At 38.8% G+C, this 17,906-nt stretch overlaps 1 protein-coding gene across 1 annotated transcript in view; it reads left to right on the forward strand.

Annotated features, from left to right (window-relative positions):
- The first annotated feature begins 5,811 nt into the window (after window positions 1–5,811).
- The window catches only part of UBXN4 (UBX domain protein 4), a 43,985-nt gene continuing 31,890 nt past the window's right edge, over window positions 5,812–17,906 (forward strand). The window contains exons 1-5 of the mRNA XM_037027913.1: window positions 5,812–6,043; window positions 12,879–12,981; window positions 16,051–16,079; window positions 16,573–16,691; window positions 17,147–17,321. Of these exons, the coding sequence (XP_036883808.1) occupies window positions 5,962–6,043; window positions 12,879–12,981; window positions 16,051–16,079; window positions 16,573–16,691; window positions 17,147–17,321 (508 nt within the window). The 5' untranslated portion in view covers window positions 5,812–5,961. The remainder of the gene's footprint in view (window positions 6,044–12,878; window positions 12,982–16,050; window positions 16,080–16,572; window positions 16,692–17,146; window positions 17,322–17,906) is intronic.

Raw genomic sequence — 17,906 nt, forward strand, 5'->3', positions numbered from 1 at the left:
CTTAGGTGGAAACTGGTACTAGAGCTGATTGGTGAAACACCAGCCAATGTTGTTTGTATGTTTTTGTCTGTCTGATGCCAACTAAATGTGTACAACAGGGTTGGCAAACTCAAATACTTGATACTGCAAGAGAGTAAATAAAGGAATGAAGCTTAGAAGTGGGAGGGGCTGTGGTGAACTAGAGTGCCCGTGACTTTCTAAAATCTCGTGCACGCCCTAAAAGAAGAGGACGAGACCAGATACAGCACATGGACTCCAGCACAAGTACAGGACCCAAACATCTGAAGATAACACACTGCTAAGACATGAAGAGAGTGAGGGGCCCTGCCTTGGGTAAACAGTTGCAGGATCTCTGTTGATTCAACCTGGAGCAGCACGAAGTGATCGGTTACAGAAGAGAACTGATGGATTTCGAGAGGTTGAAGGGCAGAAGATTTATGGTCAGCCAAATGGGGTATAGTTCCCCATCTCTGCCCAGAACCTCTGTGAACAACTTCTCTGTTTTTGATGACAAGAAGTTGAACTTTTAAATTCACAGGAGGGTCAAACATGTGGATTACGCTGCTGTGATGGGGGTTCTTCCATGGTGAGAGACAAACCAGCTGAAACCCTTCTTCATGGCCTCTAGATCTGGTCACAGGTCTGTATCTAAGGTCCTACCAAGAGCTCCATAAAGCCTTGGAACCTAGGTCATGGGAAGTTTTTCATTAGAATTTAGGGATGGTAGTGAGAAGGGAAAGAACAGGATATAACTCATTTCGTGGTTTGCTTGCTACACATCAATAACCAAACTTCTGTTTTAAGGGTCTGGTTATAAAACGGGGTTTAACTTTTCATCAGTGACTAAGGTCCATTTGAAAAATAGGACACCACCTCCTCCAGGAAGCCATTCCTGTCCCTCTCTTCCTCCCTGCAATACCCCGTACATGGCTCTTTCATTTCATACAAGCCCATATATAATGCTCACCTATTAATGTTTTGGTCTCTCCCATGACAAGACTGTAAGTTTTTTGAGGACCAAAATGCTATCAATCAGCAATCAACTAATATATAGGTTTTTCACAGCATCTTATCTACTAAATATTTGTTGACCAAAAGGAGAGGATTCCATGCAAGAGGCATGGTGTGGACAGAAGTAAAGAGGATGAGGGATATGGCAAGGACAGCGAGTCAATAATCTGGCTGTCCTGGAGGGCTCAGGCTGGAAAGTAGAAGAAACAAATGTTGAAAAGTGAGTTGGAGCCAAATTGTAGAGGATTTTGAATGTTGGGCCATAGAATTTTTACTTTACTTTTGGAGGCACTACAGAGCCAGGAAAGGTTTTTAAGCAGGAACACAGTAAAAAAAAAATGGGGGGGGGCGGAGAAGATGAATATGACATCATTTTGTAGGATGGACTGGAGAGAAAGCAGAAATAGTTTGGAAAGTTGTATCAATCTTTCAAGTGATTAGGGTTCTGTCTCGTTTGGGTTCACAGAAACAGACTGAGACAAGATCAACATACAGAACATTTATTAGGGAGTGAACCACATTGTTAACAACATTGGTAAAATGCAGTTGTAACAGAGGCCTAGAATGACTCCAGGGAGAAGGCTGGAGATAAAAGGTCCTTCAGAGGCAAAATGAGGCAGAGAAGTCAGGCCCTTGTGCCCTCCGCTGAGTGAACCCTCTGAGAAGCACACAGCTTTGAGCCATTAGACACAGAGCTTGGGCAACAGGGGGAATGAGTGTCCTGGTTCCTAAGCGCGGCTCTGAGAGGCTCACCATGGTATATTCGCTACCTTGAAATGAAAAGAATTTAAAATAACACAAAAGTATGAAAAGTTTGCTGTGGCTAGTTTCACACAGAATAAAGGGAGGAGACAGGTTTCACTCTGTGGAAGAAGAAAGACGGGTGTATTAATTCAGGGAGGAATATGTTTTGACTGACCGAATTTGACAATATCGCATTAGAAAACTCAAGAATGTCGAAGAAATCAAGAATTTCCATAATTTCTAATGGTTTTCCCCGAGAAAATTTAACATTTTAAAATTCCACAGCGCCAACCAGTCTCTTGCCTGCCCCTGCCCTGTGGGCCATTGCCTCTCCTCTGCTCTTCTTTTCGTGTCCATTATCTCCTGCCCACATTTCATTGCCCCTCATTCAGCTTGGATTTCACATTTCATCACATTGTTCAATCTTGCTGCTCTCCTAAATCCCCATGTTCCTTTGTTCTTTCTCACACTGTCTAGCATGCACAGCACTGGATAATTCCATCTCCACTTTCTTGGTGTCTGTGCCTCTGGAATTGAGTAGCTACTGGAGAAAATCATATCAGGCAAATTCAGGGCCACCAGTCCCACCTGGCCCTCAGCACTGCCTGGCACACTGTATTCCCACCCCCCCACCCCTACTCCACCCCAAGTCCTTGCCCTGCAACACTCATCGATATTATTTCAGACCTTGTCCCCTATCTTTAAGAACAAATGTCCTTACCTCACTACCCTGTCACTCTCAGCAAATGACCTCTCCTTCATAGGGAAAAGTCCAACCTTTATATGAAAACTTACTGTTTTCTTATGTCACCTTAATGTCCTAAAACATATAAACTTATTTATGTCCAAAGTTATTTTTCCTCTCTCATTCCTGTTAAAATGGAAAGGGTGTCTCTTCTGTCTGCCTGGGCTCTGAATCCCATTCCAACTTGTTTAGAACAGTGGTGATTACAGGGAGCAATAACAGCAGCCTAATCAATGAGGACAGTTATTATCCCACTAGAGGAGACTTGTGGCACCACAGACAGAAGTACTTTCCATATTCTATTCTACCACTCTGAGCGTGTTGGCAGTGTCGTTCGTTCATTATGACCACAAGGTAGCTGTAGCAGTATCAGGGATCATATGCACACAACCACATCTAGCAAAAAAAGTTTGTGCTTTTTTTCCATGATTCTTTCTTTAGAAAATCTTATCTTAGAAGTGTCCATGCCTACTTCCCACAAGGCCTTTACTGGCTGAAAGGGGAGGTTAAAAACAAAACAAAACAACTATCTGGTAGTTTCCCCTCTCTGCCAGCAAGGAATAATGGGGTGGGGGTGTAGTAAAAGAATGATTGTTGAGCGGGCTATTAGCTCAATATCCCATATATCTCATTTCCCCTCTCATCTTCATAGGGGTCCCTCTTTTCTGTGGATTCAATCTCTCCAAGATTAGCTCCTTTTCAGCAGTATTTAATTGTGTACAAATCTCTCCAATATTTAAAGGTTGTCTTTCCCAATCCAAATCCCTGTCCAGCTAATGCCCTTTCTTCCTCCTTCCTTCACATTTAATGACACCCTTCCTTATCTCTCATTTTTCAACCCATGCCATCTTGACTCCATGCAGAAGAAAAACCCCTCATGCTATGTTGCTAAAAACAATGGACATTTAAAAGTCTTATTTAAGTTCACCCAACAGCAGCATTCAGCATAGCTGCTTCTCATCATTTTTCAAACTTCTCTACACTTGGCTTCTTTGGCATCACACCAACCCATTTTCCTCCACTTATACTTCCCCTCACCCCACTACCTTTCCTGATTTATACTTTTCTATACAACCCTGTAGCTATCAGAGGTTTTAAGACCAGAGTCATATAGTCTTATCTCACTTCACTTTGCACATCCTGTAACAGCATCCTCCAGAGCCTCAATTATCCTCTGCATGCAGACAAATCTCAAATTCTTTTCTCTAGGTAAGAAATGTTTTCTGAGCTCCAAATCTACTACTTGTCTGCCTACCTAACACCTCCACTTTAATGTCTTTCCAGCAACCCAACACATGTCTAAAATTGAACTCACATCTTCATGCACTCCTCCCACCAACCTGCTCTTCCTTTAATGTTCCCTCCCTCTCAGTGCCACCTTCTGTATGGTTTTTCAAAACAAAAGCTCCAGATCTCTTCTTGACTACCCCTTCCTCAAATTCCATACCTAATCAACAAACAAAACCTGTTGGATCTGCTTCCAAAATATCAAAAGTATCCACAGCTCCATCTCCATTATACATGAATAGCCTCTTAACCAGTCTCTTCATATTCACCCATTCCACTTCCAGTGCAATCCATTTAAATTGCAGCATAGCTGCATATTAAAAACATAAGTCTTATGTATAACTCCTCTTTTTAAAATTCTCCAATGGCTATCCACAATTTTTAGAAAAATGTCTGCAACATTTAACATGACTTCCAAATCCTTGCTGAACTTCCAAGCCTCATTTCCACTACACTCCCTTTCTATGTTCTAGCTGCACTGTACATTTTTTAGTTTTTCAAGTGTACTGTTCTCATTTGCTTCACAGCCTTTACATTGCAGTTTCCTCCACCTGGAACAGTCTTCTCTTTCACCTAGCTAGATTTCTCCTGGCATGTCATTTTCTCAGAAAGGCTTCTCCAAACCCTGCTATCCATGTTTGGTCACATCATCACACCTCTGAAGCACTCAAAACTACCCCTTTTACGGCATTCATCATCACTCACAATCACTTGTTCAATGTCTGCCTTTCTCTTCAGAACAGTCTAAAGTCATAAAAGCAGGGCTTTTGTTTGATCACCTCACCTCCCTGTCAATGTCAGGTACAATGCCTACCTCAGTATGAGAGCAATAAATATTTGATGAAAGAAAGGCTTTGAACGATTCCTATAATATTTAATTCTAACAATAGAAATAATTAAAATCATTGCTCTACTGAAAGAATTTATAGGTTGATCAAATTATAAGAAATCCACTTAAAAAGTTGATGTTGAAGATCAACTCTAATTCTTCTTGAGGAATGGTGTCCTTTATAAGCAGCAACTGTCTCTAATCAGTATTATGTTTATTTACAATAACACTATATGAAAGTCCTGATTGGAAAAAAAGTAAATAAAAATTGGAATGCATTATGTTAGCTATTTTTAGGTTAAACATTTGCAAGAAAGCGGTATTTTCAGATGTAGTACTGCCTTAATCCTGCAAAGATTATCAAATTGTACTGCTAATTTAATTGATGTAGAATCTATAATGCTGGAAAATAAATCAAATCATTACTCTCTGTTTTTGAGTTGCTTTAGAAAGCAGCTATGAAGTAGCTGCTTCATAACACTTCAGCAGTGTTATGAAGTTCTGTAATGATCTCTAGTCAATGACTAGTACAAGTTTACAGTCTACGGATACCTTCCCTTAGGTACATGGGCTGTGTGGTGTTACAGAAGGTGACTGCTGTGGCTTTCATATCCTGTCTTTTCTTCAAGATTGGGATGATAAGGTTCAATAGTAATCAAAACCTCTCTAAATCCCTACAAAGCCCATTTAGTTCCATCCTGAGACTCCCAACCCTGAGACTCACACAGTGACCACTGATCGTAATAGAGAATCACATCGTCCCCTACTAAGCAGGGTTCCAACTCGAAGAGGGGATTATATCTCCGGGGACCACGTCCTCCACACGTAAGGCCTCAGGGGTAAGACCACAGCAGCTCCGGATGACTGCCCTTTCTCTCTTCCCCGTCATAGATACTGAAGTGGCTCTCACTGCTGCCCGCTTAGCGGAGCCCGGAAATCAGTTACATCTTCCTCTATCAGGAGAACAAGCCCAAGACGACTACAATTCCCAGAATGCCTCACGAAGGCGCCGCACACACTGGCCACAGGGGATTAGTCATCCTTCCATTGCCTCCTTCTACTTCCGTGACAGAATTCACGGCCTAGCGGGCGCGCGCACGCACCAAATTGCCAAAGAGACAAGGCAACGGGGCTCCTAGCCGACCGCGACGTGTGGCGTCACGTGACGCGGCGCGCTCTGTCCCCTGAGGCGGCTGACGGGTTTGCGCGTTCGTGCGTAGCAGGAGGCAGGGGGCGGAACAGTTGGGGCTGCGGGGAGCCTTGGGGTCCGACGAAGAGGAGGGTGCGGTCAACTTAAAGACCGCACGGACAACACTTCAGTGACAGCGTAGACCCGTGAGGAGCAATGCTGTGGTTCCAGGGCGCCATTCCGGCCGCCATCGCGTCGGCCAAGAGGAGCGGAGCCGTCTTCGTGGTGTTCGTGGCAGGTGAAGGGGGCGGCGGCGGAGATACGGCCAAATACCCTCTCTGGCCTACTTCCTGCTCTAGGGCCCCCCAGGGTCTGACCGTCGCCACCTTGTTAGCGCCTGTCCCCCACCGCCCGGGCTGGGGGTACCGTCCCAGCCTCACCCTCAGAGCGCGTGGAGTCTCGCGGACCCCTCTCTGCCTGAGGCCAGGTGACGCGACGAACAGGCCCCTCGTCGCCCTGGCCCTGGTCGCCCAGCCCTACTGCTCCCAGCCGAGCCTTTCTCCCGCGCCTTCAGAGGAGTCGGCGTAGACAGACCCCCCGCAGCTCTCCCTGTGCCCCCATAGAGCTCTCTGTCCCCAAGGGCCCACTTCGGATGCCCTGACGCCCGTGGGTAGCTCTGGTGTTTATGTGGGGAAATGGCAGGCCATTAACCAGGCAGTTGGGTTGGTAATTAGTTGTGGGCTGTGAGGAATAAAGCTGTGTCATCGGTAAGCAACAAAGACGGACCTGATGTTACTGGCGTTTTTACCTTGCTGAAACGTAAGAGTGTTGAGGTCTATATAGGTTTGATATTTTTAACAGTAGTGGGGAAGGTTCCAATGTGAAATAATTACTTGTTACAAGTTGATTTTTAAAAACCATTTGTTTAAAAGAAGTAGACGTTCGTCCTTGGTTCTTTTTGTTTTCCTGGTCTAATATCTACAATTTCTAGAACGTGTATTAACTCATTTTCCCTGGGTTTCTCTGGGTTACTGTGCTCCGTATTTTATTACTCTCCTATTTAATTACTGTAATGTTCTAGATTTACAGTAAACCTATGCCTCTATGGGTTTGCTGATTCTTTTTACAGGAACCAAATCAGTGTTTTTGATTACTGTTAATTTGAAGTGCATTATTTCAACTATATGTGTTTAATAACGGCTTATTCATTAACTCATAACTCTTGGGAGACTACATAATAGCTCTCACTTTATGCACTGTGGTGAGAACAAGTTGCTGAAATTGAGTTTTAATTAACATTAAATTTGACATTTATAATTATTCTAAAGCTTTTAATTTTGAAGAGTTTGAGTAGTTCATATTATGGTTTTACAGTTTTTATTTCACATACATAAGTAATTGCTGTAATACTGTAAGAAAAGATTAAAAAGGAAAATAAAATGATAAATACTATGCTTATTAAGAATATATACACAGGAACAAGTATAGAGGACACATGGACAAAAACTAAGGGGGGTGGAAATGAGAGGGAGGTGGGGAACACTGCATGGGAGTGCTAGGATGGGAGTAAAAGACAGAAACTACTTGAACAACAATTAAAATAAATTTTAAAAATAGAACAAATATATAGTGGTTTTATGACATTTTAAGTTGTGTCTTTCACATAAAATCTCAGTTGATTCTTGTGGAAGATAGAACAGGATTTATCATCTACATTTTATAGACGAGGAAACTTATGTCCAGAGTGGTTAAATGACAAGCACCAGGATCACAAAACAGGATTTACATCTTGTCTCCACCAATTTTTTTTTTAGCTGCTTAAAAAGAAGTGTTTGTTTCTTATGAAAAACAGAACAATTGTAGACTTTATGTCATTATTGAAATCAGAAAAGGGTAATGGTAGTCATGTTTTTAAACAAAAACCACAATTGATGGCGTCCAAATGTTCCTAGAAGGCACTCTTGGGCTAACCAGTTAATTTGCAAGAACTAATGCTAGATTTAATTAACAAACATTTGGAAAACAGTAGTGCTAATTATTACAATAGTGAAATAAAGTTATAGGTCTTTGGGGCTTTGTACGTATGTGCACATTCTTCAATTAACTTTTAATGATACGCATGTATTCTTTGCTTTTAGAATATTAATGATTTGGTTGAATGTTTGTAGGAAGACTGTTAGCTATCTTTCAGGTTGTCCCTTGACCCCTTCAGAATACTGTTGCCTTTTCTAGTGTTTTAGGGAGTTATCTCCAAGAAAAGGTAAGATTAGTGTCACCGTAGGAATTTGTAGACAATAATGTCATAAAACTGCAACACTTGTTCCTTCGTTTATAACTCTGAAGCATCAGCCAGGACTCATGATTTTCTTAGATCTGAGACCTCAACAATAATATACTAACTCAGTAGAAAATTAAAAAGATACCTTTATAGCTTTTTAGGAGTGGTAGGAGTGGTCATAGAGTAACTTTGGTTCACATAACTACACCAGTGGGAAATATTTTAGGTAAGTTGTTTACATTTAGCGAACTTTTCACAGATGAATTAAAGAATATTGTAGGATTGATGTTAGGAGACTAGAAAGATTATTACTAGTTCAGCCAACAAATTAACAAGGATTTTCAAAGTATTGTAGATTACTTTATTACTATATGTAAATTGAAAGAAAGAAAACTGAAAAAGATTTGATTGTGTTCATGGGAAGAAGAATAAATCTGATAAGGATCCTGAAAGTAAGGTGTCAGTTCACTGACTAGTGTTGCTAGTGGGCTAACATTTCCTTGACAGACACTTTTTACTGCCTTTTTTGATTAAATACACCCTAAACACCTTTAAGTTTTGACCAGTGGAGGTTTTCTAGGTTTGAATTGCCTGCTGTACTAGGGTCTGCAGTTCTTTGCTTCTGAGCTTGTAATGTTCTCTTTAAGTACCTTTACTTTGCATACTGTTGAGACCACCAAGGAGACAGTGTTTTTTCCTAAAATCTTAGGCACACCTAAGATCTCCATAGCATAGTTCATAATTTGGTTAAAACTAAGAAACTACCCTGGCTGGTGTAGCTCAATGGATTGAGCGCAGGCCTGCAAACCAAAGGACCGCGGTTCGATTCCCAGTCAGGGCACATGCCTGGGTTGCAGGCCAGTTCCCAGCAAGGGACACACCAGAGGCAACCATACATTGATATTTCTCTCCCTCTCTCCTTCCCCTCTAAAGATAAACAAATACAATCTTAAAAAAAAAACAAAGGAACTAAAGATACTGAAGTTGGCACTAATAATTCCACTCAGTAGTGTTAAGATAGCTCTCACCCAGTTAAGCAATTCCAATCTTGCACCTCTTGGCCTTGCAGCTGCTACTGCCACTAGACTGAGTCATGGACAGACATTGTTTGGGGGGATGTGACATCTGGGACTCTAACTGCATGGTACAACATAGGTGAGAGAGTGCAAAGTACAGACCTCAGAAGTAGGAGATCCGTACTTGCAGCTACCTACTTGAAATCCCCTACTTGGATCCCTCAGGATTCTAAAGCCTAAAAGTAAATTACTGCCTAAACTCCCCCAGTGTTCTACATCTAAGTAAATGGCACCACCCAGGTGGTTTGTGACTCAAATCTTCAGTCTCAACCTGTCTTGTGTTCCTATTATTCATGACACTACCAGTCACATAGGCCTTTCCCTATACCTGAATTTCTTTTCCTCAGTGAGCTCTTCTGGCTCTTGGCATAGCTCAACTTTCTTATCCCTTAGGTCTAACCTTGAATTTCACCACACAGAGAGCTTCTGACCAGTCTAAAAAAGTCTAATTTTCTCTCATAGTTCTGTTCTTTTTCCACAGCACTTGTTACTAACCAAGTACTTTTTTCTGTACCATTACATTTTAATCTCCACTGAGGGCAGTGTCTCATTTGTTTTATATTTAGTCTATAGTCCAAAGCCTAGCACAGAATAAATGTGGAGTATAATAGCGAAATGTATGAAGTAATGAATAGAAAGTATCCCTGATGCCTCACAATCTTCTCTAAGAAATGTTTGTAGTAACAGTGTTCCCATGCAGCTATTTTTAAGGTTGATATTCTTGTCATTGATTGAGAATTTTACATCTCTCTGCAGCCCTTAATGCCTTAAGAGGTGCTCAGAAAGATGATACTTTTCAACATCTAGGAGTCTGCTGATAGGCACTCTTTTTGGTTTTAGTCTGTGGATGCATTAAAGTCCGTTTATTTTTCCCCAGATTTCTCAAGCCCCTATTCCTGATATTCCTGGATCTCATCTCCCACAAAATACACTCAAATGTGCAGCATTAGTCATACTATATCAAAAACTTAACTATTCATTCCACAAAATAATTATTGAGAGCCTGCTATATATATGCCACCTGCTTATGCCAGGTTTTGTTCTGGACATTTGAGTTATTACATATCACTAAGTAAAGAGGAAAACAATCCTTGCCCTTCTGCAGCCTGCATTCAATGGAAGATACAGACAATAAACAGTAAACAGAACAAGTGAAAACGTACTCTATTAAAAGGTTGTAAATATTAACGGGAAAAAATGCAGGAAATAAGGAACCTTTGGGAATATTTGAAGGTTGGATCATTTTAGAGTGGTGAAAAGCTTTATTGAGAAAACAATATTTGAGCAAGCATTTACAGAAGAACATTCCAGGCAGGGGAAACAACAGGTACAAAGACCTTTAAATGAATGTCTTTCATAATTTGAAGAATAGAAGAGAAAGGAATAGCAAGAAAGTAAAAGAAAATAGAGGCAATTGGACCTTTGTAAGGACTTTGGCTAGGGAGCCATTGTAGGATTTTGAGCAGAGGATTGATGAGACCTGAGAGCTTAAGGAAAGTTGCTGTGTTAGGAATAGACTGAGTGTTGTCACCAGTGTGGCTCAGTTGGTTGGATATTATTCCACAAAGTGGAAGAACGCCGGTTCCATTCCTCACTCCTGGTCAGGGCACATGGTCTGAGTTGCTGGTTCAGTCCCAATTGAGGCAAGTAGGAGAGGCAACTCATTGATGCTTCTCTCACTTTGATGTTTCTCTCCCTGTAGTCTTCCCTTCTCCACTCTCTAAAAATAAGATAAATAAAATCTTATTTTTTTAAAAAAAGGCCCTGGTTGGTGTAGCTCAGTGGATTGAGTGCAGGCCCGCAAACCAAAGGACCGTGGTTTGATTCCTAGTCAGGGCACATGCCTGGGTTGCAGGTGAGTTCCCAGCAGGGGACCCACAAGAGGCAACCATACGTTTACATTTCTCTCCCTCTCTCCTTCCCTTCCCCTCCCCTCTAAAGATAAATAAATAAAAATGTTTTTTAAATTTCTTTTAAAAAATAAATAAATAAAATACACTGAGAACGGAGACAAGTTAGGAGGCTGTTGCAATCATCTAGATAGATGTGGTAAGCATAAATCAGGGTAGTAGTAGTGAAAGTGGTAAGATATATTCTGGGTATACAGTTGACCCTTGAACAGCACAGGTCCCTTTATACTTAGATTTTTTTCAATAAATATGTAGAGTTAAAAGTAATATGAAGATTTTTCACTGTATGGGGGATTGGTTCCTCAACCCTGTGTTGTTCAAAGGTCAACTGTATTTTGGAGATAGAGTCAACTGAAGTCAAGGGAAACTAAGGTTTTTGGCCTTAGAGTAAAAGGATGGAGTTCAATGAACAGATAACTGAGATGGGGAAGGCTAAGTATGGATTAAATTGGCTAGGGGCAGGGTTGGGGGGAGTTACGGGGGGTAAAGCAGCTAACAAAAGAGTAAGTATAGAATAATCTCATTTTTGTAAAATGAAAAATGTGGCCTGAAAACTTTTTTCATCTGTAAATTGGCAAAGGTTACTCACCTTTGAGAAAATGCTTAGCTCTGCTAACCTCAGAAATATTTTTTAGTGACTTACTCAGATGTGTTTCCCTCTCTTCACTACTAAGTAGTGATGCCAAGTTGTGGACATTATAGGTCTAAAGTGGGAACAATTTCTTGATAGGTATAACTATTTTTAACTTAAAAATTATTTTACTTATTTATTTATAGAGAGTGGGGCAGAGGGAGAAAGATAGAAACATCAGTGCATGAGAGAAACATCAGTCAGTTGCCTTTCATATGCCCCCACCTTGGGATGTGGCCCAGTAAGGGAATTGAACCAGGAAACCTCGACTTCAGGGTTTTGCGGTGGATAGCCAACCCACTAAGCCATACCAGTTAGGGCAGTAGATACAACTTTTAAAAATTTTGTCATTGAAGTATGACTTACAATATGTAAAATGAAATACAGAGTCCAGCACAAGTAACACCTCTAATACATTGTATAATATTTAATAATTATTTAATAAGTAAGGAAAATCAAATGTGTACGATATAACAAATGTGTATATTATGATGTTTTAGGTGAAATGTTCAAATTGTTGTCTGTCTCATGCGAGACATTCATGTACCCTACCAACCACACGCAAGGGCCTTCTGCTGGACCCTGTATATTAAGTGAACACGTGGATGAATTTTTACAAATGAGTACACCTGTATAATGTCATCCAAATGAGATATAAACATTTCCAGCAGCCCAGAAGGTTCCTTCATGCTCTTTCCCAATCATTAGCACCTCTACCCAGTTAGCCATTATACTTAATTCTATTACCATAGATTAGTTTGGGGTCAGCATAACTTTTATGGTTAGCATACTAATAAGAAAAAGCAAGTCCAAGACTGTAAACAGAATTATACCTGCTTATATCTACCTTGGAGGAATTCTGCAGAGTAAATGTTGTGGAGGACATTGAACTCAACAGGAAGGTGCTACATAAAGAAGGAATGTTGTACATTTATATCTAAAATCATATGTTGGAAAGTCAGAAAGTTACTACACATTTGTACATGCAATTTCTAATTATTGTGGATACTATTTGGATGTTTTCTTTTAGAAAATGCTTTGTATAATCTAAATGGCAGTATTTTGTATTTTACTACTTTTTATTAATACATATAGTCACACTTATGGTTTTACGGAAAAATTCAGTTTTTAAACTTGATAGAAAATAGTATTTGTGGTATTATATTATATTTGCAGTTTCCAGGGAAAAAATCAGCAGATACTGGCCTCATGATAAGAGTCCTTGAAATCTTTTATAGGTGATGATGAGCAATCTACACAGATGGCTGCAAGTTGGGAAGATGAGAAAGTGACAGAAGCATCTTCAAACAGTTTTGTTGCTATTAAAATTGATACCAAAAGGTTTGCTTGTGTTTTAATCTTTCATTTTTAAAAAACATTGTAACTATGTTTTTTGGTTGTGATTTATTGTGATGCTTTTAGACTATAAAAATATTGATTTTTGTCTAAAGTATATTGGGGTCTTAAATTGTTATGACTGTTTTCCAAATTTATCATTATATCTTACTGAAAAACTTAAGTTCTCCTAGTCTACCAAGCAGGAATACAAAAAAACTGATCCTTAGCTTCTAAGAACTTGGAAGTAACTGTGAATCATATATTGAATATCTCTGAAAGGTTGACCACTCTTTTGAATCCTATTTTGGGGAGTGGAGGTGTTTAATAGGAATAAGGACATTTATAGGTCCTCCTAGTACCTGCTATCCACAAAGCTATTTTATTCATTAATGCATCCCACCTCCCCACCTTAAAATTTTTTTATAGAAAATCTCAAATATGTAAAAAGTAACTGAAGAGTGTAATAAACCCCTGTGTACTTGTCTGCTCCTTTAGTGCTTATCAGTGCATGATCAGCCTTTTGTCATCTATACCCCCGCCCATTTCCACTCATCCCATATAATTTTGAAACAAACCTCAACCGTTGTATCACTTCATCTATGAATATTTTAGTATATCTCGGAATGATAAAGATACTTAGTTTTTTAACATAACTGGAATACTTCAAAAACAATAATTCCTTAATACCAGATATCCACCCAGCATTCAGATTTTCAATTATATTATCAGAGTCAGTTTTATTATTAATTTAATTTGTTAGTTTGTTTGGTTCAGGATCCATCAGGTTTCACACATTGTGATGTAGTGATCTTTCTTAAGTCTTTTAGTCTATAGGCTTCACCTCTGTATCTCTTTCTGTCTCTTTGTTTGCTGTATATTTTTTGAAGATACCATAGTTTCCTCCAGTATGGATTTTGTAGACCGCAGCCCTGTTGTATCATTTAGTTTGTTCCTCTGTCCTCTATTCCTCTGACAGTTGGATTCACGTCCAAATCCAGCCCTCCACCTTGTTTTATCTGGCCTGGCACCTTGTTTTTCTACCCAGCAGCAGCCCTGAGCACCTTGCCCCTAGTTAAGGAGTAGTTACACTTATACAGTCCTAAAATTACATTCGGCCCTTTGAAGGCAACCATGAGGCTGATGTGGACCCAGATGAAAATGAGTTTGATATCCCTGCAGATGGTGGTGCATCTTCCATTAGAAGGCCCATAATGCCCTGTTACTCTTCTTGATGATAGCAGCAGCCATCACTGATCAATTCCTAGAAACATTAATTCATTAATAATTACAAACTGGTTTTTCTGTCTTCTTGATATTAATAATATCTGGCTGAATAATACTTGAAAACTTTCAAGATTAAAATGTTCAGAAATTTACCTGTAGGTTTAGAAACTTATCTAAAAATTTCAGTATTAATAGAAACTTCACAAAGTAAATTATAGTGCAGTCTGTTTCACAAGAATAGTTACTGAACTATATGTTTATTGAGCTGTAATAGTTTTCTAACAAGAATCTATCATTTTAATGTATATTATGTCAATTATTTGTTAATTCTCTTCCAGAAGCATATTTGAGAATTAGTAATGGCAGGAGGAATGTAGGGCTTTATTGGAAATGTGGAAGAAATACAAATTTCAGCATTCTTGAGACTATATACAGACGTATTTAATTAGCATTTTTAAAAACGTTTCTCTTAGCAGATGGAGGGATGCCTGCATCACATAGTGATGGTTGATGTTTATTTCACTATGGAGTGCCTGCTGATAGAATTAGAGTGTCTTTTAAATTATGAGGAGTGGCCCTGGCTGGTGTGGCTCAGTGCCAGCCTGTGAACCAGAGTCACCAGTTCAATTCCCAGACAGGACACATGCCTTGGTTGCAGGCCAGGTCCCCAGTGGGGTGGAGCTCAAGAGGCAACCACAAACTGATGTTTCTCTCCCTCTCTTCTCTCTCCCCCTCTCTCTAAAAATAAATAAAATCTTTAAAAAATTATGAGAAGTTAATTCTACTTATTATACAATAATGAAATTACCTAATGTTTTAGGAACATTTTAGTGTATATTTATTTATGGAGATAACCTCCATTGAAAATAAATTGGTAGGACATGCATCAGAAGTCTACAGTGGTTATTTCTGAGAAAGTAGGGTTCTTGGTAATTTAAAAAATATTTTCATGTTATGTTTTTATGATAATCATGTTTTATATTCAGAAAAAATGAAACAAATTTCTAGTTCTTGGAAGCATTAATTTTTGGAATTACTCATTTGCATTGCTTAATGTCTCTTTCTTTATAGTATAAAATCTCTTTTTAAAAATTATTTATTTATTTATTTTTGCGGGGGAAGAGAAGGAGAAAGAGAGGGAGAGAAACAGCAATGTGTGGTTGACTCTTGCATGCCCTGAACGGGGGACCTGGCCTGCAACCCATTGTGACTGGGAATTGAACCAGTGGCCCTTTGGTTCACAGGCCTGCACTCAATGCGTGAAGCCACACCAGCCAGGGCGAAAATCTCTTTTCTATCCCTATTCTTAACCATCCAGTTCTCTTCTCTGGAGGCAACCAAATCAAGGAAATGTATTTATATTTGTTTTCCTTTTCTCTTTTAGCAAAAAAAAGTTTGACATACTTCTTTGTACCATTTTTCTCTTTATGATTGCATAATTAGTTTTTATTGGTGAATATTTAGGTTGTTTTGAATCCTTTGTTATTTTCAGGCATTATTGCTTATACAGGTAAGTCATAGGCATAAATATCTTGTTACAAAATACTGTAGTCGTGTGTACTTGCTGCTGAGGAAGCAGCATGACAGATACTTGAATTTTAGTCACCAGATCCACCCACCAGTTTGTGGGTTGCAAGAGTGAGTTCTTTTAATTTGAAAATTATAAAACAAAAAAAGGTCTTGAAGTAAGAATTATATTTTTCTCCTACCAGTTGATGGCTATGAAAGGAACTAGTAGTTTCAGAAAAATGCTTGCAATTGGTACAGTAAATTTTTATAAAAACAGCTCAGTATTTGGTTAACACTTGCATTCATCTAGCAATTTTTCTGTTTGATTTTGTTTTACAGTGAAGCCTGCCTACAGTTCTCACAAATCTGTATCCTTTCAACAAAGAATCAGTTTTTTATATATATTTTGTTTGAGGATTTACTTTTCTTTAGTTTAATTTATGACTTTTAGAAATCAATCATTTGTATTTACAAACTCATGCATTCTTATTTATGGGAACTTTATACTGCTAAGTGTCCTTTCAGACAGTACGTTGTAGCAAATGGAATCATGGGAAGTTTTTTTATTATGAGCATCTAGAAAGTTTGATTGGCATGTTAGAAGTAGCTGACGACTCAATATGAATGTAAAAGTTATGATAGAGGGGAATGCAGTAGATGTTTTCCACTCAGATTTACAGTACAGATAAATAATAAATCAGTTCCCATTTCACATGCAGTAATTGAAATTATTTTGTAGACATGTTAGCGGATTATTTTGTGAAATTCACAAAGATGATTTATTTTGCTTTGTTGCTAGTAGTGTTTCATAAAACTATCCTTTGTTTCCCATGAATTGTTGGACTTAATTAAACTGTACAGATCCTGTAGTGTGTGTTCCATCAAGTTTCTTCATTGGAGATAGTGGAATTCCCTTGGAAGTAATAGCTGGAAGTGTTTCTGCAGATGAACTTGTTACAAGAATTCACAAAGTCCGGCAGGTGGGAAGGAACAGAATTGTTCTTTGCATAAACGTGAAAATGATTAGCCAGGAACTTGACATTAGAATGTTTTTGGAACTGCTCTGTATATTCAGGAATCTGCCAGGCCATTAAATTTGAAAAGAGAGTAGTCAATACTCTCTTCCTGGACTGCATTATGAAGTTATGCATTATAGCATAACTACAATAGCATTATTGTAGCTTATAACTTTCCCCCTTGAATTGTAATTTGAAGGAAAAGCAACATTGTACTTTTAAAATCTTAAAATCTTTTTATGCTTTTGTTCAACTTACAGTAGAATTACGTAAGATGATGATGTCATATTTAGGATTATATATTTCAGATTTATCTACTTAGAAAGTAGATAATTTGACTTTTTCATATTTTGTCTCATCTGCCATAGTAAATTTAGATTCTTAGCTGTTAATTAAATTTCAATGTGTTTTCTCCTTAGATGCACTCATTAAAAGGTGAATCATCAGTGGCAAATAGCAGCGAATCAGAAAGTTCAGTCTCTACTCCATCCAACTCATTTGAACGTAACAACACTTCTGAAAATTCTCTGTGTGGAAATGGAGAGCTTTGTGAGACACCACCCACTTCTGATACAAAGTTGGATTCTGCAACAGGTAGTTTTCAGTGAATCTTTTGGGTACAATAGAATTCTTTCTTCACTTCATTTTAAAAGCCATGGATTACTATCCTTTAAAAAATATTGTATTTTCTCCCACCACATTCATTTAACTTAAAATTTAAGGGTTGTCTTAAATACATGTTTGTCATTTAGTGGCAGAAGAGGATAAAGTCAGTGAATATGCCCTTCAAACCCAAATAGGCAACAGTCCAGAATAGTTGATTTGTAATTTGTACTACTGTGCTATGGTTTAGGGATTGTCATTATGATACTCAGTGGTTTCTAAATGTCTTCCCAGCCAGAGAATTTTGAAAGGCCCAAATGAACTAATGTATTTGTAATTGTTTTGTATTTAAAAACTAAAAATATTTTTATTGTTGTTCAAGTACAGTTGTCTCCATTTACCCAACCACCACTTTCCCCTGCCCCAGCCACCCCCACCTTCTGCCCTCTATCCTGCTGCTCTTTGGCTTTGTCCATGGGCCCTTTATACATGTTCCGTGATGACCCTTCAACTACTAGACACATTTGAGGTTAATATTTGTATTTTTTAAATTAAAATGAAAAGATAATTGTAAAA

Source organism: Sturnira hondurensis, unplaced genomic scaffold (assembly GCF_014824575.4).
Source record: "Sturnira hondurensis isolate 20B ecotype Veracruz unplaced genomic scaffold, ASM1482457v3 Scaffold0000256, whole genome shotgun sequence".
Lineage (NCBI taxonomy): Eukaryota > Metazoa > Chordata > Mammalia > Chiroptera > Phyllostomidae > Sturnira > Sturnira hondurensis.